General features: G+C 43.9%; 1 protein-coding gene across 4 annotated transcripts in view; it reads left to right on the top strand.

The window, feature by feature from the left end:
- TBC1D19 (TBC1 domain family member 19) overlaps positions 1-26,421 on the top strand; it is a 503,848-nt gene that overhangs the window by 331,723 nt on the left and 145,704 nt on the right. For all 4 annotated transcript variants that reach the window (XM_063922181.1, XM_063922190.1, XM_063922171.1 and 1 more), the window contains one exon: positions 3,621-3,683. In XM_063922181.1, coding sequence (XP_063778251.1) covers positions 3,621-3,683 — 63 coding nt within the window. The remainder of the gene's footprint in view (positions 1-3,620; positions 3,684-26,421) is intronic.

Genomic DNA, 26,421 nt, shown 5'->3' on the forward strand with positions numbered 1-26,421 from the left:
AGCGTGGGACCTTATGTAGACAGGTGTGTGCCTTTCCAAATCATGTCCAATCAACTGAGTTTACCACAGGTGGACTCCAATTAAGCTGTAGGAACATCTCAAGGATGATCAGAGGAAACGGTGTGCCTGAGCTCAATTTTGAGCTTCCTGGCAAAGGCTGTGAATACTTATGTTCATGTGTTTTCTTAGTTTTTTATTTGTAATACATTTGCAAAAATCTAAAAAAAAAAACTTTTTCACGTTGTCATTATGGGGTATTGTGTGTAGAATTATGAGGGAAAAAATAAATTTATTCCATTTTGGAATAAGGCTATAACATAAAATGTGGAAAAAGTGAAGCGCCGTGAATACTTTCCGGATGCACAGTGTGTATGTATCTCCCTCTCTCTCCCCCTGTATATATTGATAAAGCTGCTTATCTTTACAGGAATGAAAGCTATACCTTAAACATACCTTAAATACACTTTAAACCTTTAGCCGCAGCGGCCGCAATACTTAATTCACACTCTACGCACCTTTTACGCTATTAGCGTACAGAGTCCCGTACAGTGTACGGACTTTGCGTACACACGCCGCGCTGACGGTACAAAGTACTCACAGCGCATACACACCCAGAGATACACTTTAAACCTTCTACAGCAATGCTATGCAATAATAATACACTTTAAACCTTAGCAGGGCAATGAGGACACGACACCAATTGTGATTTTACCGCTGGGTTCCGACACCACAGTGGATTATTTCTGAAAGGGGGTTTACAATACAAATTATACACTACAATACAAGACAATATAACAGAATAATGGCTACAGGTCAATGTACATACGTGAGTATATTCGCGTGCGCTTCCCGGTCCGGTCCTCCTTCATCAAATAGATAACGTTGTGAGTCTTGTGTCAGGCGGAGCTTGGCCTGTCGTCACAGCATTGCACAGGGCAACATCAGAGGTGGAACGGGACAGAGAAGGATACAGATTATTCTCCCAGCACCAGCCTATTGACAGCATCAATCCGGGAAAGCCCGGAGGTGCGGCTTGACAAAAATTGGCAGCGGCAGGCGGAGCATGTATAGTTTACCAGGAAGTTCTTCAAAATGAAAGTTATACTCACGGAAAAATCTGTAGCGAAGCACGGGTATTCAGCTACTACCATATATAATGGCATATAGTACCTATTTTCAGCTGCCATTGTGTCATTTTTTGTCTAATTTTATTTTCAATAATTAAAAAAAAAAACTAAGTAACTCTATTGCAGTAGCAATCCCATATAGTGTTTTTGTTTTGTTAGTAGTACCAAAGTACATTTTAAGCATGTACCTTATTCCCCCTACAAATTATCGTCTCCTTTTCTACACAATTTGGTGGGAAAGTAAGTATGACTGCAATTCCCAAACACAGTCTGTCTGCTACAAAGACACCCGGCATGTCACATGATGGAAGATGGAGGAGGAATTTACAGTTTCAAAGTCTCTGCTTCAACATGTGACTATAGTTGCCATGGTAGTAACATGACATCCTTGAAAATATACATAATTATTATTGATTATTAGAAAACCAAGTAAAAAGCTGCATCTTACATCCTACCATAATGATTTATCTGTAATTTCTTTAACTGCTTTAGGATCTTGTATTTAACCTCAACACTGCACACTTTCCTACAATTAGACCTACTCTCCCTGTACACACACCACACACAAGAAGTACTTTGGGGTCTAGTTACTAAGCCTTGGACGGAGATACAGTACCAGCCAATCAGCTCCTAACTGCCATGTCACAGGCTGGGTTTGAAAAATGACAGTTAGGAGCTGATTGGCTGGTACTTTATCTCCGTCCACTTTATCTTTATCTTAAGCTTAGTAAATAGACCCCTTTTATTTGAATTTAATTTAATAAATAATGTAATAAAATAGGACACTATAGTGAAATAAGATATAAACATCTCCAATTTTCGAATTGTTCAAAATATAATAAATAAATGTCAAAGTCATGTTCAAATCCAAGAATTGATTCGTGGGATGTCTGTTTATGTAATATATTGTATATTAGTTATGTATAGACTATTAGTTATTACCAGTGCTTAAAGTGGTCCTAGAGAGGTGGTGGAACTCACCCCCCTTCCCACGGTGGCAATTCAACAAAGGTATTGCGCGCGCCGCAAAAAGGGGCGTGGTCTCAAAAAAGGGGCGTGTTACACAATAGTAATAACGCCCACAGTAGTAGCACCCCATAATACACATAATGCCTACAGCAGTAGCGCCTCTTATACAATGCCCACAGTGGTAGCGCCCCTTATATAGAGCCCATAGTAGTGGTGCCCCTTATGCAATGCTCGCAATAGCAGTGCCCCTTATGACCCCAGGAGTGATGCCCCTTATGAAGTGCCCCCTTTACAATGCCCTCATTAGTAGTGCCCCCAGTAGTAATGCCCTTAATGGTAATGCCCCCAGTCGTTTAGCCCCTGTAGTTATGCCCCCTTGTAGTTTAGCCCCCAGTAGTAATGCCTCCAAGTAGTATGCCCCCAGTAGTTTAACCCCTGTAGTTACGCCCCCAGTAGTAATGCCACTGTAGTTATGCCCCCAGTAGTAATGCCCTCCTGTAGTTTGCCCCCTGTAGTTTGCACCCAGTAGTAATGTCTCCCAGTAGTAATGCCCCCAGTAGTAATGCCCCCAGTAGATGCCCCTCTGTAGTTTGCCCCCCAGTAGTAATGCCCCCCTAGTAGTAATACCCTCCTGTAGTAATGTCCCCCAGTAGTAATGCCCCCCAGTAAATGCCCCCCAGTAGATGCCCCTCAGTAGTAATGCCCTCCTGTAGTTTGCCCCCTTGTAGTAATGTCCCCCAGTAGTACTGCCCCTCAGTAGTCTGTCCCCCAGTAGTAATGCCCCCAAGTAAATGCCCCCCAGTAGATGCCCCTCAGTAGCTTGCCCCCCAGTAGTAATGCCCTCCTGTAGTTTGCCCCCTTGTAGTAATGTCCCCCAGTAGTACTGCCCCTCAGTAGTCTGTCCCCCAGTAGTAATGCCCTTCTGTAGTTTTCCCCCTTGTAATTTGCCCCCAGTAGTAATGTCCCCCAGTAAATGCCCCCCAGTAGTAATGACCCCAGTAGATGCCCCTCAGTAGTTTGCCCCCCCAGTAATAATGCCCCCCTAGTAATGACCTCTCAGTAGTTTGCCCCCCAGCTGCTACACAAATTAAAAAAAAAAAACACAGCACACGCCACACACCATACTTACCAAGCCCCGCTCCGTGTCCAGCCGCTGCAGTCCTCTCGTCACCCGCTCCTCTGCACTATGAGAGAGACGTCATGACGTCTCTCCCATAGCGCGCACTGACTGAGCCGGAAGGCGGAGCTCAGTACTGAGCTCCTGCCTCCGGCTGCCGCTGTGCGGGAAGACGGGCGCCCGCTGGTAACACGCTCTCAGCGGGCGCCCGTCATCTCCCTGCAGCGACGGGGGACACATCGCCGGGTTAGGTGAGCCAGAGGAGGCGGAACTGCGTTCCGTCTCCAAGTGGAACTGACGGAACGCAGTTCCGCCCCGTTCCGGCTCACTTTAATCCCTGGTTATTACTAACGATAATGATAGCATTTGGTGTCATGGAATTATTTTAATTATTTGTTTCTTTGCAGGATGTGAAGCTGACGGCTAGCAATGATGATTACTACTTTGTATTTGAAGATTACCTTTATCAGGTATGTTATACTGGATAATAATTCCATTTAATACATTTGAATAAAGGGTACTTCCCATAATCCTATCCCTTATACATTCCCTATAAGTAACTTATACTCTGAGAAGCAGCATCAGTGTGTGGCAGAGAAACATCCTGACACCAGTGACGTGCAGTGAGGTCATAGACTGGGGAGGCTCTGATTTAGATATATATATATATATATATATCTATTTCAATCTATATCTCTCTCATTCAGTGCAATACCCAGCCCAGCGCCACCCCCCCTCTCACCTATGTGTCCAGACAGTGTAGGCGCTGCTGCTGGCTGGGAGGAGAGGGAAGAGCGCTGGCCTCCGCTGCTTCCCACCACTACCGTCTTCAGGTCCACTGCTCCTCCTTGCACCGCTGCTGTAGCCGGGTGCCGGGACAGCTCCAACACCAGTCACTGCCGGGTCCCGCCGCCACTTCCGTCCGTTACGCAGCATATGGGTGATTGGACAGCGGATCCAGCACTGGATCCGCTGTCCAATCACAGCTGCCTCGCTGACATGGGGGTGGTGTCCCTGTCAGTGAAGCACTTGTTTAAGTTCTGCTTTCAAGATTTTTTTTTAATGGGCTTTTAAAGCCCAGTGCTTGGGCCCCGCCCCCCACTCTGTCCCATTGTCTACGCAAACTGATTTTAGTAGTTAAAATTATTAGAATAAAATGAAGAAGATACTTGTGACACAGAATATGTGTTATAAGTATCTTCTTTGTATTATTTTAATAATCAATCACAGGGGAGGCACTGCCTCCCCTGACTACACGTCCCTGCCTGATACAGGAATAGCTGATCTTTCATAGCAGATGGGCAGACAGGATTGTGTCACTGTATTTCTATAAGCACCGCTGTGCTCCCTTATATCTTCAATGTTGTGTCTTGGAATGAATGCACTAAATATATGTAAAAGAAACGACTAATAAAAGCCATAAGAATCCATGAAAGTATTGAAAGCCACATTCCAGCTTCCAAAGTAAGACCTACATGAGCTTGTACATTTACATAAAGGCGGGGACATTGGCTCTAGCATCAGGCAGAAAACCTGTGATGGCGCCTTTAGGGGGAGATTTATCAAACCTTATGATGAAGACAAGTGGAGATTGTAGCTATCATTTTATAGACTGCACTAGATAAACTGTAGATAGAATTTGTTTGGTTGCTATGGGCAACGCCTCTACCTTTTCTGTTTAGAAGGAATGATAAATCTCCTTCTTAACTTTTAATATGGGAAATCTGCTTCTTCTTTTGCCTGATATCTCCTCCAAACTTTGCGTCAACTCACTAGTGAATTGCAAACTTTTTGTATTACCTATATACTGTACATAAGGCTGCAAATACACGTTGGGGTAAATCCAAGTAACTACGAGGGCTGAATTGCCATTGCAAAAGCGCTGCCGCCAACGGCACTTTAATTTGCCCCCTTTGCGCTATGATCTCACCCTGGACTCGCAGATTTTTGCAGTCAGCACCATGAGGGTGCAAGCAAAAATCTGTGAGTCTAGCTGAACCGTAATTGCAGCATACATCTGCACTTTCTCGCGCCGCGATGAGCTCGCAATTATTTGGATGGTCTGCATTAAGTCACAACGTACCCGTCTTGCTGTGTGTGCCGTGCCCAGCATTAATCTATAAGAAGCGTGCTTACTCAGGTCATGGCAGTCACATGGTCACTAACCATGCAGCCGCCTAGTTTGCCCGACTGCTGCACAGGATACTGTATTTGTTAATCCTACATTGTCACTCACAGCAAGACTATATTAGTACTGCACTCCGATTCTGCCTTGCAGAGAAATGACGTGAAAGGGCTTTGTACTGGGACTTGGCAACTCTTGAACAAATGAAACAATTACAAAGCTGCAGTGTAATTAATTTCTCTAAATTATAAGAATGAATAACTCTGTATGAGTACTTCAGCATAAATTCCCAGGGCTGTTCTCACAGTGCGAATTTAATAACACAGACTAGAGACGGATCGGGGAGACGCCTGCCATTTTCACCTCCGGTAATACAGTAACTTTGCAGGGAACTAATATAAGTGAAATTACATGACTTCCTTGAAATTTCTGATGCTAGAATTAAATTGCATTTTTTAGTTTCTTAATGACGGATTTGATTGCGATGTCAACATAGATGTCATGGAAGGAAATGACAGTTTCTCCTTCCCCTTCTGTTTGATTAAATGTAAATTAGTCACACACGTAGGGATCTGTTACACTAAGGAGATGATGCTGCCTCCACACACTTGTACAAGAATAACCTTTATAAATACCTTCTGTGTAGTCTTATTTCTACACATTAAAATGCCTCCTGCTTTGCAACAAGAACAATAGGTCAACAGTCACATAATACATCATTTAAAATGACAAACTTTTCTGCGGAGCCGAATAATGCCAAAAACTTTCCTGCATACCTGGAATTAATTATTTTATTATATTTAAATATGTATTGACGTACTTAAGTTCCTAGTAAATGATCACAGGTTCTCGATGGGCCCAAGTAATTATTTATAACCTCCTGTGGAATCATCCACAGATTCTACACATGGAAAACCCGGATATTCATAGTGGCCATTCTTTGTGCTGCCTTATATATCCACCTCCCAGACACTGATAGGAGGTCCAGTCTGAAAAAGGCTGTGGCCTGAAGTAACATCATCAAGAGGTCAGAGTTTAGTGGGTAGGAATACCAATTATTTAAAGCAAAGGGTTTAAGGAAACTATCTTTTTTCCTCTAAGAAAACTAACCCTGTGCCAGTGCACCTGTACACTGAGATGAACCAACTCTCCAAATTCTTCTGTATGCAGGTAACACGGAGTTTATCAGATAGTGTGTATTTACTGTCCTGCACCCTGGAGGCAAAGTGCCAGGTAGCAGGTCAATTGGGCATTCTGATACTCTGTGGGGTGGGGTAGGGTCACAGCCTAATATATATCAAAGAGTCTACAGCACCTTTTGGTATTCGTTAGACAGTCTTATTAGTCTGGAAGAAACACATACCATTACCACTTTTGCGGGTTGTATTCAAGTGGCCGCTATGACACATCCCCTCCTTTTCAGCCTTTCAATCTGTCACTGATTTATACATGTAGAACAAAGGGTAACGGGATGAGATAGCTCTTCGGGGTGTGGATAGCACAGAATGCGATCTCAGTGACTGGTACATACATCAACACCTGGTCTTTTGGGTTACCAATTCTGGTGTTATAGGACATCCAATCACAACTTCCACGGCCATTTGCTTGTTCTTGAGAACCTTGGCGCAGTGTCTCTGGAGAAAGCTCTCTAGGGAAGGGTGATGAGCAACTTAAAATTTGAGAAATTAACATGGAGGAAGAATTGTTCCAATGATCACTGGACCTTTTCAGGTCTTTCTTATTCTGTGCTATTTTTTCAAGTGGCTTCAGCAAGCACAATAAAGTCAACCATCAGTGTTCTCAGTTCTCTGATTCTGTTGAGTTGAACCCAGGTATGAAAGTCCTGGCAAGTGTTCAATGTCCACAAATCCTCTATGAAAGGAGGCAAGCAGAAATTGTTTTGTTCTGGTCTATACTAAATGAATTCGGCATACTGGCCAACCACATCGCTCAATCTGACCCACTGGAGATGCGACCTAGAAAGTCAAAGATCAGCTTCAGTGTGGCCAAAAACTCCTTGCTGTTTCTAGTCAACAGATAATTTTTCTTGGTCAAAGCCAAGGCCTGTCCAGGCACCAGTGAGATTAAATGTCCCAAATTAATCCAACTGGTGAAAAACAATACAGTTTCCATTACTAAATGCATGAAAATTTGGGTGAGTAATCCCATGCCCTCTTTAGGATTGCCAGAAAAATTCAAGGGTGCAGTTATCTCAGTCTTTGACAAAAATATGTAGCTACATTGGTTGCTCCAAGACAAAAGTCTGATATTCTGCTATCAAGTGATGGCGTTTTCTGACCAATAATCCGCAAGGACTGCTTGCTCTAGAATGCCAATCTCTGCATCATATATCTTGAGCAGACTTGTAAATGATCTAAATGTGGTCTATGTTGTGATAGAAGCAAAATATCACAGTGCTGGTTGCTCCAGAAGATAACCACTTGGCTGGTGTAGCTATCCGGGACACACCTTGCCAATAGTTTACTACATCTGGTTTGCGCCGGATCCTCACAGTACACTGTCTAAAGTCACAATATAATATAAGGATCTATTGCATCTATATGCCTGTATGTTGGGGCCAAAAGGTACTTTTCTAAAACACCTTTTTCTAACCAGGCTTCAAACACCAGAATACCTTGTAAGTATCTGCCCTATAATTTCCATATGATTCTACTAGAGGTGGAGAGATGAAACTAACAGAATTAATCAAGTTTTTTTAACACTAGCATTTTGAAAAACTATTTAATTATAAAGATCTTATTAGTGAGGAAACACATTTTATAGTACATGTTAATGTTCCAGATTTCTTCTCTTAGATAAAGAGGTAGGATTTATACAACTGAAAAGAAGAGTGAATACAGCTCATCTTAATATTATTGGATATCAATTTAATAAAAAACTGTTTATATGAGAATGTCTAAATTCACAGATATACTCACAAAAATGTATGCAAGCATACACACAAAAAAGAAACATACCAATTTATAGAATGGTGTTTAAAAAGTATAATACCAATAGCTAAGGGGCCTTTTGATAATCCAAAAATGTTCGTAAGACATAAACACAGCACAAATAGGAACTTTATCTATCCAAGATAGTTCGTAAGACATAAACACAGCACAAATAGGAACTTTATCTATCCAAGATAAATATGCTTGCATAAAAAAAAGGTTTGTTTAGTACATGAAAAAGTAGACAGAAGACTTCATTTAAAATTCTCCTTCATGAAATCCAAGCACAAAATACTTCAATGCCCAATAAAAAAAAAACAGCTAAACGTTTTCTGAATTACAAATAAAAACCAAACAATAATTGATTACATAAGAAATCATCCACTTCTTTAAACACCTACAGTAGCTTAGAACCGTTAGCAGTTAGTCTATGTTAAGGAAGTATTTACCTTACAATAATCTACTTTCTAATTCTACTATATTGTGCTTTACAAGAATTTTGTGGATTCTCAATGGCATTCAGATCAGAGTTATGACTGAGCTGCTTCCCAAAAATGTTTTATTATTTACATTATGCCTAACTGTCTTTTATCATGGTCATAGCTGCTAGAACAAAGCTGCACTCTCTTCTAAACAATCAGATGAGAAGAGCTTTGAATACCATGTTTGAACTCACTCTGAAATCATAATTTCATAATTCACATGTATGAGAACTGCATCTATGTATCAGTTACCTAGTTTGCAAGTCTGACATAATATATTTGCAGATATATATATGATAAACGTATATTCTAAAAATATACATATATTATTGAAGAGTTCCCTTTTCAATAATTGGCACCCTAGACATTAATATAAAAATATAATATAAGATTCTTCAACAGCATGCAGAGGAGTGTCCTAATAACTTTTTGCTCGTGTAACAATTCTTAAAATTATGCTATGATGGCATTGCGTTCTGCCAATGTACAGCGAGTACAGCCGTCCATGACGATCAGACACCCCCATGTGTAGCACAAGGTAGCGTGTCACCATCCTACTGTGCCGCGGGAGGGAAGCAGTCAACAGCTGGGTTATATTGCTATAAAGTACTAAAATGTTCCTTATACTGTATGCACTATTTTAGGCAGCTGTGTGCTCTAACCATTCCAATTTCCTGCAAGATTAAATTTACCAACTGCAAATTTAAAATCACTGGACAAAACATATTGTGCTGACACGTAACCGTTTTCAGTACTAATAAACTGCGCTGTATTGCTTTTTATTTCTTCCTGCTGGTCACAGTCAAGATCATCAGCTTGTTCTGTTTTTAAACAAGAATTGGATACAAAACTACAACCCACATCATGCTGTGAGGTTCTGAACTTATACAGTACACAGATAAAGCGTGTAAAAAATGTATGCAAAAACAATAGATAATGAAATAATAGGATTTTGGTTACCTACCGGTAAATCCTTTTCTCGTAGTCTGTAGAGGATGCTGGGGTGCATATTAGTACCATGGGGTATAGCATGGTCCACCAGGAGCCATTTGCACTTAAAGAGTTTAATACAGGTGGAGTATCCCTTATCCAAATATTCCGAAATATGGATTATTCCGAAATACGGAATTTTTTGAGTAAGATAGTGAAACCTTAGTTTTCTGATGGCTCAATGTACACAAACTTTGTTTAATACACAATTATGTTAAAAATATTGTATTAAATGACCTTCAGGCCGTGTGTATAAGGTGTATATGAAACACAAATGAATTGTGTGAATGTACACACACTTTGTTTAATGCACAAAGTTATAAAAAATATTGGCTAAAATGACCTTCAGGCTGGGTGTATAAGGTGTATATGAAACATACTGTAAATGCATTCTGTGCTTAGACTTGGGGCCCATCGTCATGATATCTCATTATGGTATGCAATTATTCCAAAATACGGAAAAATCCAATATCCAAAATACTTCTGGTCCCAAGCATTTTGGATAAGGGATACTCAACCTGTAGTGTGGGCTGGCTCCTCCCTCTACGCCCCTCCTACCAGACTCAGTCTAGAAACTGTGCCCGAGGAGACGACATACTTCGAGAGAAGGAATTACACAGATAGTGGTGAGATTCATACCAGCTTACACATACAAGAGAATCCGGCCAACATGCCGGAACAACTTCAGCAACAGCTGAAACAGTAAATAACGCAGAACTTACCTATGAACCAAGTAACACTGAACCATAAAACCAATGCAGGAAAACAAAGCGCTGGGCGGGCGCCCAGCATCCTCTACGGACTACGAGAAAAGGATTTACCGGTAGGTAACCAAAATCCTATTTTCTCTTACGTCCTAGAGGATGCTGGGGTCCATATTAGTACCATGGGGATGTACCAAAGCTCCCAGTACGGGAGGGAGAGCGTGGAGGCTCCTGCAACACTGCTTGACCAAACTTGAGGTCATCAGCGGCCAAAGTATCGAACTTGTAAAACTTGGCAAACGTGTTCGACCCAGACCAAGTAGCTGCTAGGCAGAGTTGTACCGCCGAGACACCCCGGGCAGCCGCCCAGGATGAGCCCACTTTACGAGTAGAGTGGGCCTTTACCAATTTCGGACATGGCAATCCTGCTGTGGAATAAGCATGCTGGATAGTGAACCTGATCCAGCGTGAAATCGACTGCTTAGAAGCAGGACATCCATTTTTTTTTGGATCATAGAGGACAAACAGGGAGTCACTTTTCCTGTGACGAGCCGTCCTTGTCACGTAAATCTTCAAAGTCCTCACTACATCCAAGGCCTTTGAAGTAAGTGAGGTGTCAGTAGCCACTGGCACCACAATAGGTTGGTTGATATGGAAAGCCGAAACAACCTTAGGCAGGAACTGGGGACGAGTACTAAGTTCCGCCCTGTCTTCATGGAAGATCAGATAGGGGCTTCTACAAGCTAAAGCCCCCAATTCCGACACACGATGGGCAGAAGCCAAGGCCAACAAGGTGACCGCCTTCCATGTGACAAATTTGAGATCAGCCTCCTGTAGAGGCTCAAACCAAGCAGATTGCAGGAACTGCAACACCACATCAAGATCACATGGACCCGTAGGTGCCACAAAGGGAGGCTGGATGTGCAGAACCCCTTTCAAAAAGGTCTGAACTTCAGGAAGAGCAGCCAATTGTTTTTGGAAGAAGATGGACAAAGCAGAGATCTGGACCTTGATGGAGCCCAGCCTCAGTCCCACATCCACCCCTGCTTGCAGGAAAAGGAGAAAACGTCCAAGTTGAAACTCCACCACCGGAAACTTCTTGGCCTCACACCAAGAAACATATTTCTTCCAATTGCGATGGTAATGTTTAGATGTTACCCCTTTCCTAGCCCGTATAAGGGTAGGAATGACTTCACTCGGAATACCTTTCCGAGCTAAAATCTGGCTTTCAACTGCCATGCCGTCAAACGCAGCGGCTGTAAGTCTTGATAGGCGAACGGCCCCTGCAGTAGCAGATCCTCCCGAAGAGGTAAAGGCCATGGATCTTCTAGTAGAAGATCCAGCAGATCCGCGTACCAAGCCCTCCTTGGCCAGTCCAGAGCAATGAAGATTGCCAGAACCGTTGTTCTTCTTACCAGCTGAAGAACCTTTGGAATCAGAGGAAGTGGAGGGAACACATACACTGACCTGAACACCCACGGCGTTACCAGTGCGTCCACAGCCACTGCCTGAGGGTCTCTTGACCTGGAAAAGTACCTCCCCAGCTTCTTGTTGAGGCGGGGGGCCATCATGTCTATGTGAGGAACCTCCACCAACCGGTGACCTCCTCGAACACCTCCCCTGGATGGAGATCGTGTCTACTGAGGAAGTCTGCTTCCCAGTTGTCTGCTCCCAGAATGAAGATTGCTGATAATGCCACCGCGTGCCTTTCCACCCAGAGGAGTATTCTTGACACCTCTGACATAGCAGCTCTGCTCTTCGTTCCGCCTTGTCGGTTTATGTAAGCCATCGTGGTCACATTGTCCGGCTGCACCTGAACAGTCCAATCCTTTAGAAGGTATGCTGCTTGCAGAAGGGCATTGTACACGGCCCTTAGTTCCAGGATGTTTATTGGGAGAATAGATTCTTGATTCGACCACCTTCCTTGAAAGGTTTCCTCTAGAATGACTGCTCCCCAACCTCTTAGTCTTGCATCTGTGGTCAAAAGGATCTAGTCCTGAATTCCGAACCGAGGTAAGCATCCTTGATGTCCAGCGACACCAGGAACTCCCCCTCCGTCAGTCCTGAGATGACAGCTCTCAGAGATTCCATCTTGAATTTGAACTCCCTGAGATAAGGGTGCAAAGACTTTAGGTTTAGAATAGGCCGTACCGAACCATCCAGTTTCGGTACCACGAAAAGTTTCGAATAATAACCCTTGTTCCACTGTTGAGGTGGAACCGGAACAATTACCTCCGACACCACCTATTTCCTGATGGCATTCAGAAGAACTGTTCGGTCTGCCAGCAGCGCCGGCAAGCCTGACTTGAAGAAACGGTGAGGCGTGGGATCTTGAAACTCCAGTCTATACCCCCTGGACACTATATCCAGGATCCAGGGATCCAGACCAGACGACGCCCAGACGTGGCTGAACTGTCGGAGTCTCGCCCCCACCTGACCTTCCTCCAGGCCTAGCTGTCCACCGTCATGCGGAGGACTTGGTGGCATCAGAAGTGGGCTTCTGGGCTTGGGAACCTGTGGGAGCAGGTTTCTTTCCTTTGGCCCGACCACCTCTGAAGAAGGTATTCGAAGGCTTGCTCTTTCTAGACTTCGCGGGCCGAAAGGACTGTGACATGGCAGGTGTAAAAGGCTTCTTTGTAGCCAGTGCAGCCGAGGGGAGAAAAGAAGACTTACCCGCGGTAGCGTGGCAATCTACGCATCCAGCGCCTCCCCAAAAAGAGCCTGACCTTTATACGGCAGGCCCTCCACACTTTTCCTAGATTCCACGTCCGCAGACCACTTGCGCAGCCAGAGACCCCTGCGAGCCGAGACTGACATGGAGGAGATCCCAGCCGCCATGGAACCCAGGTCCTTCATGGAATCCACCAGGAACCCTGCAGAATCCTGAATATTACGTAAAAATTAATCAACGTCACCTTTATCCAGCATAGTTGATTCCTCCTGTAGAGTGATTGACCACCTGGCAATAGCTTTTGCAATCCAAGCACAGGCTATAGTAGGCCGCAATATAGCCCCAGAAGCCGTGTAAATGGATTTTAGCGTAGCATCCACCTTGCGATCTGCCGGGTCCTTCAACGCAGTGGACCCCGGGACTGGTAACACCACCTGTTTTGACAGCCTGGAGACAGAGGCGTCGACTATCGGCGGGGACTTCCATCTCTTCCTATCTTCCTCTGGGAAGGGAAAAGCCACCAAGACCCTCTTGGGAATCTGTAATTTCTTTTCCGGAGTTTCCCATGCCTTTTCAAAGATAGCATTCAACTCTTTGGACGCCGGGAAGGTGAGGGGGGGCTTCTTATTATCCATAAAGAAGGCCTCCTCCACCTGTTCCGGAGCTGTGTCCGAAATGTGTAAAACATCTCTTACAGCCTCAATCATCAACTGCACCCCCTTGGCAAGTGATGCTGACCCCCTCAATACATCCCCATCACCGTCGGCCGTGTCAGAGTCTGTGTCAGTGTCATCCTACAGAATTGCAAGTGCACGCTTGTGAGAATGTACCGCAGGGGACCCCGAGGAGGCAGTATCAGACCATACAACCATTGAGGACTGAAGGACCTGAGTGGCATGCTCGGTCCTAGCAATCCTATCAGAAATCTGAGAAATAGTCCCGCTCAGAGAGATCAACCATTCTGGCTCACTAAGTGGGATCTGTGCTAAAACAGTGCAATCCTGATTGCATGGTATGGAGTCTTCCTGGGAAGACAAATCCTCGGCAGCATATGAAACAGTGTCCCTAGACATGTTGTCACACACACCAAACACCCCCCAATCACACAGGGTACTGGCAGACAGAGTCCCCCCCCTCCAAGAATGGCAGAGAGACACAGAGATTAGAGCCAACCCACACACAGTGCTATTTGAGTATAGGGAGACCCTAAACCTGCGCTGACTGTGTTCCTTAATAGGTGACACAGTCTTAACACCGTCTCCCCCCCCCTTTCTACAACCCCCTGGTACCGTACAGATAGCTGGAGTCGTGCAGGAGGGACCTGGCATCCACTGGCAGTGAGCTGGAGGCTGGAAAATGGCGCTGAACGCGCTGTCTTCCCGCTCTGTACAGATTATACTGGCAGGAGGTGTTTATGCTGGCTTGGATCCTTAGAACCCGACAGGCTGTTTTAGGTTCGGAGCTGGCCCAGGGCTCCCCCCCCCCCCCCCCCCCCCCGCGCCGCACCGCAGTACCGCTGAGTTTTCATGGACCGCGGTTAAGACCGCGCTCCTATCCATAGCCGCCTTCTTCACACTGTCCCACCGCTTGTAAGGGGGGACAGTGACTTGCTCGCCTATTTTCAGCCCTCTGAGGGGGTGGCGGCTGGCTGCCGAGGCGAGCATCCACAATCAGACCCCTCTGGAGCTGTACGTCCAGTCAGCGGGAGCAGTGGCTCAAGACCCCGCGGGGCGGACACCTCTCCCCTCCCCTCAGTCCCACGCTGCAGGGACGCTGTCACCAGCAGCCTCCCTGTAAGAAAAAATAAACTCTGGAAAAAAAAAATAAAGTTTTTACCAAGAGAACTCTGTAGAGCTCCCCTAGCTGTGACCGGCTCCTCCGGGCACATTTTCTAAACTGAGTCTGGCAGGAGGGGCATAGAGGGAGGAGCCAGCCCACACTATTAAACTCTTAAAGTGCCAATGGCTCCTGGTGGACCCGTCTATACCCCATGGTACTAATATGGACCCCAGCATCCTCTAGGACGTAAGAGAAACAAACTTTACATCCATTCATAAAAACTACTAAAATCTTTATTAATTGCAGAACTATTTGACACTGTCCATAATATGTTAGAAAGCAAAAAGATAAGGAAGGAAACAGTGGAACAAAATCTTATTCCCAACAAGACATTGTAGTCAATGATGGGAACCGTTGACTTCAGTGGAGCAGTTTTCACCATTGAAGTCAATGGGGAAAGCTTTGATTGACAGTCTGGCCATTCACAGCACAGCCAATCAGCGGACTGCTCCTATGGACACACCCACTTATTGGCTGATCGCTCTTAGAATGACAGAAGACGTGTGGATCCCGGCATTCGTGGACACTCGCTCAGGTTAGAGGAGAGGAGATTCCACACAATACGTCGTAAAGGCTTTTTCACGGTAAGGACAATACGTGTTTGGAATTCCCTGCCCGAGGGAGTTGTAATGGCGGAATCTGTCAACACCTTTAAAAATGGGTTAGATAAATTCCTAATGGATAAGGATATCCAGGGGTATGGTGCATAGTCATGCATTATAGTTACTATAAATTGGGATAAAATGCAACGGCTGACAGCAGCATCAGTCAGAAATTTTAGTCAAATCATCATGCATAGAAGACCACAAATAGGTTGAACTCGATGGACAATTGTCTTTTTTCAACCTCAGATACTATGTTACTATGTTACTATATTCACGTAGAGGAAGTGTAGGTGTTAACACATACACTTCCTCATGTCCGGCATGTAGCGGGTGTTCCATTTTTTTGTTTTTTTAACCCCTACCTGGACTGAAGAGGGCCTGATCTACACAAGGGATTAGTGAGTACAGAATTTGTATTTTTACAGCTAGTAGAGATGCTACTGGGGAAGAAGATGCAAATGGCTACAGGCAGTGTAGGTTTGTGTCGGTGTGCAATATAAAATTTTACTTTCACTGTATGTATACTGTCATTATTGTCATATTTCTTTAACAGGGGAATATAGGTGCCAGCAGGCCCTTCAAGTTGGTACTTGTGGTTCTCCAAGTACCAGCATGGGGAGGCTTGCTGGAACCTGTAGTCCCTCCTGCTAAAGGCAATATTATTTACCAAACAATACTACTTGAAAGGTATCAACATGTCACCAACAACCCAGGGATCCCGGGGCTAGCCCTGTGCTTCAGCCCTGGCATTGGGTACCCTGGAAGGGAGGACACAAAGTAATGCAATAGGATGCACGAGCAGCTTCTGCTGATTAAAATGATATGCTGATATGCAGCATGCCTATATTCTGTGTGTGACTACAACTGTATTTGCATGCAAAATGCTTTGCTACAGTGTTTTCCCGGAAAACACTGTAGCGTGGCATTGAGGATGCAGATACAGCCGCAATTACACACAGAATATACCGCATAGCATTTGAATATGCAGGATCTGCTTTTGTGTCCTATTGCATTACTTTGCGAATAAGATTTTAGTTGGAAAAAAAGCAAAAAAAGACGCTCTGGCTACCGAGTCTTGTCACGGCATGGCGGGACATGAAGGGCTGTTTAGCGTGACTGCAGCAAGGATGATAGAGGACACATCCGTATGGCAATGCCAGTGTCACGGCTCCAGCTGTCTGCACCCAACAAGTTTGAAGGGAATCCAAAACAACTTCCCAGATTTTTTATTAAATGCGAAGTCCATTTCACTCTCCAACCTACCAACTTCCCAACACCTAAGACATGTGTGGCATATATAGTCTCGTTACTAACGGGTCAAGTGCTCAACTGAGTTTCCCCTCTGTAGGAGAGATCCGATCTGTTACTGTGCAACTATTCTGAATTTATTGCTACTTTCCAGAAAATCTTTGAAAAGCCAGGCAGAATTATGTCTGCGTCAGTTGATATCATGCCTCTACGTCGGAGCAACACAACTGTGAGAAAGTATATAGGGGGTCATTCCAAGTTGATCACTCGCTAGCTACTTTTAGCAGCCATGCAAATGCATAGTCGCCGCCCACGGGGGAGTTTATTTTCGCTTTGCAAGTGTGCGAACGCCTGTGCAGCCGAGCGGGTACAAACACATTTTCTGCAGAACAAGACCAGCCCTGTAGTTACTTATTTTGTGCGATGATTGCAGCGACGAAGGTCCCGGAATTGACGTCAGATACCCGCCCTGCAAACGTCTGGACACGCCTGCATTTTTTCAAACACTCCCAGAAAATGGTCAGTTAACACCCATAAACTCCCACTTCCTGTAAATCTCATTGCGATCGGCTGTGCGAATGGAATCTTCGCTAGAAGCAATGCAAAACAACGATGCTCTTTGTACCCGTACGCCGCGCGTGCGCATTGCGCCCCTTACACATGCGTAGTTTTGCAGTTTTTTAAATGATAGCTACACAGCGAACATCGGCAGCTAGCGATCAACTCGGAATGATCCCCATAGTTCTATTTCAGACCCTGGCTTCTGAGCTACTGTGGAATGAAGAAGCATTTATGGCAGCATTCTGGAATGGACTTTCAGACAAACTTAAGGATGAATTGGTCACCCGTGATCATCCCATCAAATTTAGACAATCTCATTTCTGTTTGTAATAAGGTGGATCTGCGCCTTAGGGAGCGAGCAGCAGAAAAGAATAAAAGTGACCACTTGAAATTTGTTCCTACCCCACGTCATAGCCCACCGCCTTCCGAAGAGAAACCAGTGCAAATTAACCCGTTTTGCCTCTCTTCAGAGGAATGTCTAAGATGTTGTCACTGCAATCTCTATATTGTGAGGATCCTGGTCACACTGTCCGTTCCGGTCCTCGCCTGCCAGGGAACGGTCACTACTACAGTGGAGAAACTAGATTGACTCTGACTCTTAAGGCCAGTACGCCGATGTTGGAGAGATGTGTGCTGAGCGGACCGCTCAGCACACATCTCTCCCCACACTCAGCACAGCGCAATGTGTGCTGAGCGGGGGGCGCTCATTTCACCCAGCGGGTGAAGTGAGCTACCTGCTAGATTGGCCTGCATGCAGGCCAATCTAGCACCAGCGATAGCGATGCACTAGGCTGCGCATCGCTATCGCTGTGAGGGGTACACACAGAGAGATCACTGCTTAAAATCTAAGCAATCTAGTCAGATTTCTTAGATTTTAAGCAGCGATCGCTCCATGAGTACCCCCCTTTAAGCGTCAGGGCAGCAGTGAAGTGACTGTGCAATACTATACAACTAATATGCAAATGCAGCCTCAGGAGGCATCTGTAGATAAAAGATGCCTCCTGATAGCGTCTGTGATACAAGTGCTGTGTCCAAAGACAAATCATAAGTAGTCGCGACAGTTGCAGCTCTCAGTCTGCATAACACAGACCCACAAAATGTCACACCCACAAAACACGCCCCTGCTTTGTGGAACAATCACGCTCAATGACCAATCAAACGCCGCAGCATGTCCACCATGCAGCAGCTAAGGGTGGTCTGTGAGCGATCACCCAAGACTTGTTCTGCACATGTGCAGTTTCAGTTTTCTGTTACAGAAACTATGCATCTCATAGATCCAGACTACATTTTCATTATTTTATCTCTTTAGTTATCCTTTTTTAAGTTCTAGGAGAAAATAACAAAACACAATCAATAGACTCCGTATCTCTCAATACCATAATACAGGAATGATGATAAAGCAAACAATTATGAGTTTACCCTTTAAATATAATGTTATTTAAGCGGTCATATATTTCAATAATTCTGTTTTTGAGCTATAAATGTGCCTTTAGCATTTTACATGAGAAGCCAGATACATCAGATTCTCTTAGAAAATATTTTCCAAAAGAAGATTAGGCATACAATGACAATAAATACTAAATAAAAGCCATCACAGATGTACACTGCTAGTCTCTAATACAGAGATAAACAACCAATAAGAAAAAACAGTGCAGGTCATAAATAAAATGAGGTAAACTCCCTTCTCATAGAATAGATAGTCATCATAAAATCTATGGGAGGAGATGTATCAAACCTTCTAAAGAGGACAGGTGAAAATAATCTGTTCCTACCTGTCATTTTGAAGAATATACGTAATAAATGATAGCTTGAAGCTATTGGTTGCGATGGCCAACTTCTCCACTTGCCCTCTTTAGAAGATTTAATACATCTCCCCCAGGTTGTTAAAATGTTCACAACCACAGTCTTTAAATTACCCTTGATGTGCCAGAGGAGTAAAATGTAAACTAGTATAGTCTTGTACTATGCCAGTATTGCACGTAGGGGGCAATTCAGTTAGGCGGAAGGTTTTACAGTTTGTGTGCTTTTGTGGGGTAAGCCCTGAATGTTATTCAGTTAGCCGAGTCGTGGTCATTGGCCATAACATAAATTGGCCTTTTCAGTATGTTAAGGTCATTTTGGCTTACTAGGTAGGAGCAGATATCAGTGAAGAGTTTTTGCCGGTTACAGGCAACCTGCATATAGTGAGACTCCATAGGAGACTAGCAATTATTAGTCTCAAATCAGTTTGTAACAGATACTTGGTTCTCTCCTGCGTACAGTCTTTTTGCCCGACCAATACACTGCATGTTGCAGTCCAGTTCCCCAAAAGCAACCTACTCTCCACCAAGTTTGTGGAAGTGCTGGTGAATGTTAGGCGATAGAATAGGTGGTATTTTCTACTCATCGCTACATCCGATCAGCAGTGTCGCAGGTCCTGACTAGTCTCTCTGGTAGTCACATTAATTCTGATGAAACCGATTTAACAGCCAACATTAGGTTTATGTTTTTAATATTGACAAATATGTTTAGCTTCCACCAGCACTCTTTGTTCATATGAGACTCTGGGCAGATGTATTAACCTGGAGAAGGCGTAATGAAGTGATAAACCAGGGATATGCGCCAGGTGATAAAGGCACCAGCCAATCAGATCCTAACTGTTAATTTACATATTGGAGCTGATTGGCTGGTGCCTTTATCACCTTGCACATATCACTGGTTTATCACTTCCTTATGCCTTCTCCAGGTTAATACATCTGCCCCACTGTATTTTGTGACTGTTAGTAAGGCTAGGGGAACAGTGGGAGATTGGGTGTTGTGTGATATATCGACATTCATTATGTTGATACTTTGCTGTCGACATTCCAGAAAGTCAACTGATAACATATATTGACATCCACAATGTAGACTGAGATCCAGAAAGCCACACCATCTGAAGATGGTGTTAATTCCCACAAGAAAACTCCAGATCAAGCTCCTCTCTCCCTGGGTCACAATTCTGTCTGGTGCATTCCGCCGTGAAGTACGACTGACCCCAAACCCATAGGACCACAACCCCCAGTATGTCTTCTAGTATCCAATGTTACCACTCGCTGAACTTTTCATCAAAATCTATCCAGTGGCAGGCACAGAACAGGTTTGCCAGGTCAAAGTTCTGCCCAGCATACACCAACAGGAAGTTTGACAGGGACCCCAACCCTCTAGTAGGTCTTCTGGGATTCAGTGTTACCACTCTAGAAGTTTTCTTCAAGATCTATCTAGTGGAAGGCCCAGAACAGGCTCCCTGGGTCAAATTTCCAGGCGCATACCGCCGTGAGGTCCGACCGGGACCTTCCCCCCTCCCCCACAATAAAAAAAAAACTGGCCAGGATCCAACAGGACCACCTTGAGTTGATTTCATCCCAATCGGTGCAGGGATGTCTGAATGCATAACTGGAGAGGCAAACAAACAAACAAACAAACCGAGCAATGAATTGTATGTATATATATATATATATATATATATATATATATATAGAAAAACACAGATTCCCAAGTGCGCTAGTGATGTAATGTAATTACACAATTCTTCCAGCGTTTATTTCATCAGAAAATGTGGACTGGAGGATATTAAGATCTGGGGACCTGTAACAGACACCCCTCACCAAAAAGTGACTTTTTGGTGAGGGGTGTCTGTTACAGGTCCCCAGATCTTAATATCCTCCAGTCCACATTTTCTGATGAAATAAACGCTGGAAGAATTGTGTAATTACATTACATCACTAGCGCACTTGGGAATCTGTGTTTTTCTTTGTATGTTCCTGAGTTCTCCCAACAAAGACCTCTCCCAGTGTGTCGCTCTTGAGTTGGCGCGAGATAAGGATACTTCTGTGTTTTTATATATATATATATATATATATATATACATACAGTATATACAGTTGTGCTCATAAGTTTACATACCCTAGCAGAATTTGTGATTTTCTGGACATTAGTCAGAGAATATGAATGATAACTCACAAACTTTTCTTTCACTCATGGTTTGTGGTTGGGTGATGCCATTTATTGTCAAACAACTGTGTTTACTCTTTTTAAATCATAATGACAACAGAAACTACCCAAATGACCCTGATCAAAAGTTTACATACCCTGGAGATTTTGGCTTGATAACATGCACACAAGTTGACACAAACGGGTTTGAAGGGCTACTAAATGTAACCCTCCTCACCTGTGATCTGTTTTTAATCAGTGTGTGTGTATAAAAGGTCAGTGAGTTTCTGGACTCCTGAAAGACCCTTGCATCTTTCATCCAGTGCTGCACTGACGTGTCTGGATTCTGTGTCATGGGGAAAGCAAAAGAATTGTCAAAGGATCTGCGGGAAAAGGTAATTGAACTGTATAAAACAGGAAAGGGATATAAAAAGATATCCAAGCAATTGAGAATGCCAATCAGCAGTGTTCAAACTCTAATTAAGAAGTAAAAAATGAGGGATTCTGTGGAAACCAAATCACAGTCCGGTAGACCAACAAAAATTTTAGCCACAACTGCCAGGAAAATTGTTCGGGATGCAAAGAAAAATCCACAAATAACTTCAGCTAAAATACAGGACTCTCTGAAAAAAAGTGGTGTGGTTGTTTCAAGATGCACAATAAGGAGGCATTTGAAGAAAAATGGGCTGCATGGTCGAGTCGCCAGAAGAAAGTCATTACTATGCAAATGCCACAAAGTATCCCGCTTACAATACTCCAAACAGCACAGAGACAAGCCTCAAAACTTCTGAAACAAAGTCATTTGTAGTGATGAGACCAAAATTTTACTTTTTGGCCACAACCATAAACGTTACATTTGGAGAGGAGTCAACAAGGCCTATGATGAAAGGTACACCATTTCTACTGTGAAACACGGAGGTGGATCGCTGATGTTTTGGGGATGTGTGAGCTACAAAGACACTGGAAACTTGGTCAAAATTGATGGCAAGATGAATGCAGCATGTTATCAGAAAATACTGGAGGAAAATTTGCACTCATCAGCCCGGAAGCTGCGCATGGGACGTACTTGGACGTTCCAACATGACAATGATCCAAAACACAAGGCCAAGTCGACCTGTCATTGGCTACAGCAGAATAAAGTGAAGGTTCTGGAGTGGCCATCTCAGTATCCCGAGCTCAATATCATTGAGCCACTCTGGGGAGATCTCAAACATGCAGTTCATGCAAGACAGCCCAAGAATTTACAGGAACTGGAGGCTTTATGCCAAGAAGAATGGGCAGCTTTACCATCTGAGAAAATGAAGAGCCTCATCCACAATTACCACAAAAGACTTCAAGCTGTCATTGATGTTAAAGGGGGCAATACACGGTATTAAGAACTGGGGTATGTAAACTTTTGATCAGGGTCATTTGGGTAGTTTCTGTTGTCATTATGATTTAAAAAGAGTAAACACAGTTGTTTGACAATAAATGGCTTCACCCAACCACTAACCATGAGTGAAAGAAAAGTTTGTGAGTTATCATTCATATTCTCTGACAAATGGCCAGAAAATCACAAATTCTGCTAGGGTATGTAAACTTATAAGCGCAACTGTTTAATGTGTGTGTATGTATGTGTATATATATAATATACTGCTCAAAAAAATAAAGGGAACACTAAAATAACACATCCTAGATCTGAATGAATGAAATATTCTTATTAAATACTTTGTTCTTTACATAGTTGAATGTGCTGACAACAAAATCACACAAAAATAATCAATGGAAATCAAATTTATTAACCCATGGAGGTCTGGATTTGGAGTCAAACTCAAAATTAAAGTGGAATAACACACTACAGGCTGATCCAACTTTGATATAATGTCCTTACAACAAGTCAAAATGAGGCTCAGTAGTGTGTGTGGCCTCCACGTGCCTGTATGACCTCCCTACAACGCCTGGGCATGCTCCTGATGAGGTGGCGGATGGTCTACTGAGGGATCTCCTCCCAGACCTGGACTAAAGCATCCACCAACTCCTGGACAGTCTGTGGTGCAACGTGGCGTTGGTGGATGGAGCGAGATATGATGTCCCAGATGTGCTCAATTGGATTCAGGTTTGGGGAACGGGCGGGCCAGTCCATAGCATCAATGCCTTCGTCTTGCAGGAACTACTGACATACTCCAGCCACATGAGGTCTAGCATTGTCTTGCATTAGGAGGAACCCAGGGTCAACCGTACCAGCATATGGTCTCACAAGGGGTCTGAGGATCTCATCTCGGTACCTAATGGCAGTCAGGCTACCTCTGGCGAGCACATGGAGGGCTGTGCGGCCCCCCAAAGAAATGCCTCCCCACACCATTACTGACCCACTGCCAAACCGGTCATGCTGGAGGATGTTGCAGGCAGCAGAACGTTCTCCTTGGCGTCTCCAGTCTCTGTCACGTCTGTCACATGTGCTCAGTCAGAACCTGCTTTCATCTGTGAAGAGCACAGGTCGCCAGTGGCGAATTTGCCAGTCTTGGTGTTCTCTGGCAAATGCCAAACGTCCTGCATGGTGTTGGGCTGTAAGCACAACCCCCACCTGTGGACGTCGGGCCCCCATACCACCCTCATGGAGTCTGTTTCTGATCGTTTGAGTAGACACATGCACATTTGTGGCTTGCTGGAGGTCATTTTGCAGGGCTCTGGCAGTGCTCCTCCTGTTCCTCCTTGCACAAAGGCGGAGGTAGCGGCAGGAGACAGGCCAGTACATCAGGAGACGTGGAGGAGGCCGTAGGAGGGCAACAACCCAGCAGCAGGACCGCTACCTCCGCCTTTGTGCAAGTAGGAACAGGAGGAGCACCGCCAGAGCCCTGCAAAATGACCTCCAGCAAGCCACAAATGTGTCTACTCAAACGATCAGAAACAGACTCCATGAGTCTCCATGCCCAACACCGTGCAGGACGTTTGGCATTTGCCAGAGAACACCAAGATTGGCAAATTCGCCACTGGCGCCCTGTGCTCTTCACAGATGAAAGCAGGTTCTCACTGAGCACATGTGACAGACGTGATAGAGTGCTGGATCATGTTTCGGGGTTCCCTGTATTCCAGATGTTGGCCCCATAATGATAGGGACCTGCTTGACAACAGGTGACCTGGACGATTGGTGGGTAGGCCGATATCATTGGCCAATGATATACCAACAACCTCTTATGCATACCTCCCAACATGACCCTCTCCAGGAGGGTCACAATGCTCTACTTCTGGACTTTTCTCCTAATTTATGATTGCCGGCACCTGTGTTGAATGGGTTAATAGATGAGAAAGGTGTTTCAGCACAGGTGATGGCAAGCATAAATTAAGAGGGAAGTCCAGGAGCAGAGCATTCTGGCCCTCCTGGAGAGGGTTATGTTGGGAGGTATGTCCTATGACATATATGTGGAAAAAAACACAGGTAAAAAGCGCTCAGTGCCGTTTCACATCTAACAGAAAAAGAAAATTATTTTGCGATACTTAATGTCCAAAAATGTCAAAGACAGTCCAGTAGGTAGTGGAGTCCCGTCCAATATTCTCTGGAAATATTCTCCCAAGAAGAGATCTCTGTCTTCAAAAATGGCTCATGATGATATGCAAAGGAAACAATACAATATCATGGTGTAGTATGTCAGAAACTTTCTATTCAGGTACCAACAAACAAAAGGCAGGGATCCAATGCGTACCCCACTCACAATATGTGTGATGTTAATCCACTCATAAAGGTATCTTTCATGTGATGATGATTCTATCAAGTATATCGTACCATACTCACTTCTCCACAGATGGGAACCCTCGCATCAAGGTTTCTTTAGGTACTTCAAAATATATATCTCCTCAATGACGAACAGAAAATATGTATACTAAAATGGTTTTATTTAAAATAGGCAAAATCCATACATAATTATCCCAGACTATACAAGATGCTGTTCTGTACAGGTAATGCCGGTGGCCACTCACAGCAAATTACTGCCTGATGTAATTGCATCCAGTATTAGAATGGGAAACAAATGAAGGATATGCCTATGAATACTCTTCCAACGCGTTTCTCCCCTTTAGCGGGTCTTTGTCAAGGAACAAGAGTGTTCATAAGATGGCCTTATTTAAGGCAACACACAGGAAATTAAAACAATTAAGACGTCCCATCTATATTACGGGTTGCCGTGGCAACGTGTCTCCACGTGTACCCAGCATTCCCCACACTTCCGTCTCTGGGAATAGGCGAGGGTTCCCATCTGTGGAGAAGTGAGTATGGTACGATATACTTGATAGAATCATCATCACATGAAAGATACCTTTATGAGTGGATTAACATCACACATATTGTGAGTGGGGTACGCATTGGATCCCTGCCTTTTGTTTGTTGGTACCTGAATAGAAAGTTTCTGACATACTACACCATGATATTGTATTGTTTCCTTTGCATATCATCATGAGCCATTTTTGAAGACAGAGATCTCTTCTTGGGAGAATATTTCCAGAGAATATTGGACGGGACTCCACTACCTACTGGACTGTCTTTGACATTTTTGGACATTAAGTATCGCAAAATAATTTTCTTTTTCTGTTAGATGTGAAACGGCACTGAGCGCTTTTTCCTTGTGTTTTTTTCCACATATATTTGCATACAAGGGTTAAGTGGCCCTATTCACCACAGGTAGCTGCATAGGTGTGTTTTGCGCCTTGGGTAATTTATCACTTTATTTTCTGCATGTCCTATGACATATTATATTTTATACTGTAATGATCGTTTAGTGCATCTGCACCCCCTTTGTCTGTGTATAGTGCTGGTTTCACACAGGTGCAGCTTAATGAATCATGACACCTGGAGCAATTACTCCACTAGAACATACTTCTCAGAATCAGAACATTCCATTTATAACAATTTCAATACTAGCAGCAATGTTACACAAATGTTAAAACAAGATATTAAAAATAAACAAGCGGTAGCTGAGAACTTAGAGCAGAACAATACATTAAGGATGCTTGAATACCTCCAAAGCATCTATGTATAATCAACATTTAAAGGATACATAACCCTGTCATAATCTTACTTTGTTAAATCTCCACTAAAAGACACATATTACATA

Source organism: Pseudophryne corroboree, chromosome 1 (genome assembly GCF_028390025.1).
Source record: "Pseudophryne corroboree isolate aPseCor3 chromosome 1, aPseCor3.hap2, whole genome shotgun sequence".
Taxonomy (NCBI): Eukaryota; Metazoa; Chordata; class Amphibia; order Anura; family Myobatrachidae; genus Pseudophryne; species Pseudophryne corroboree.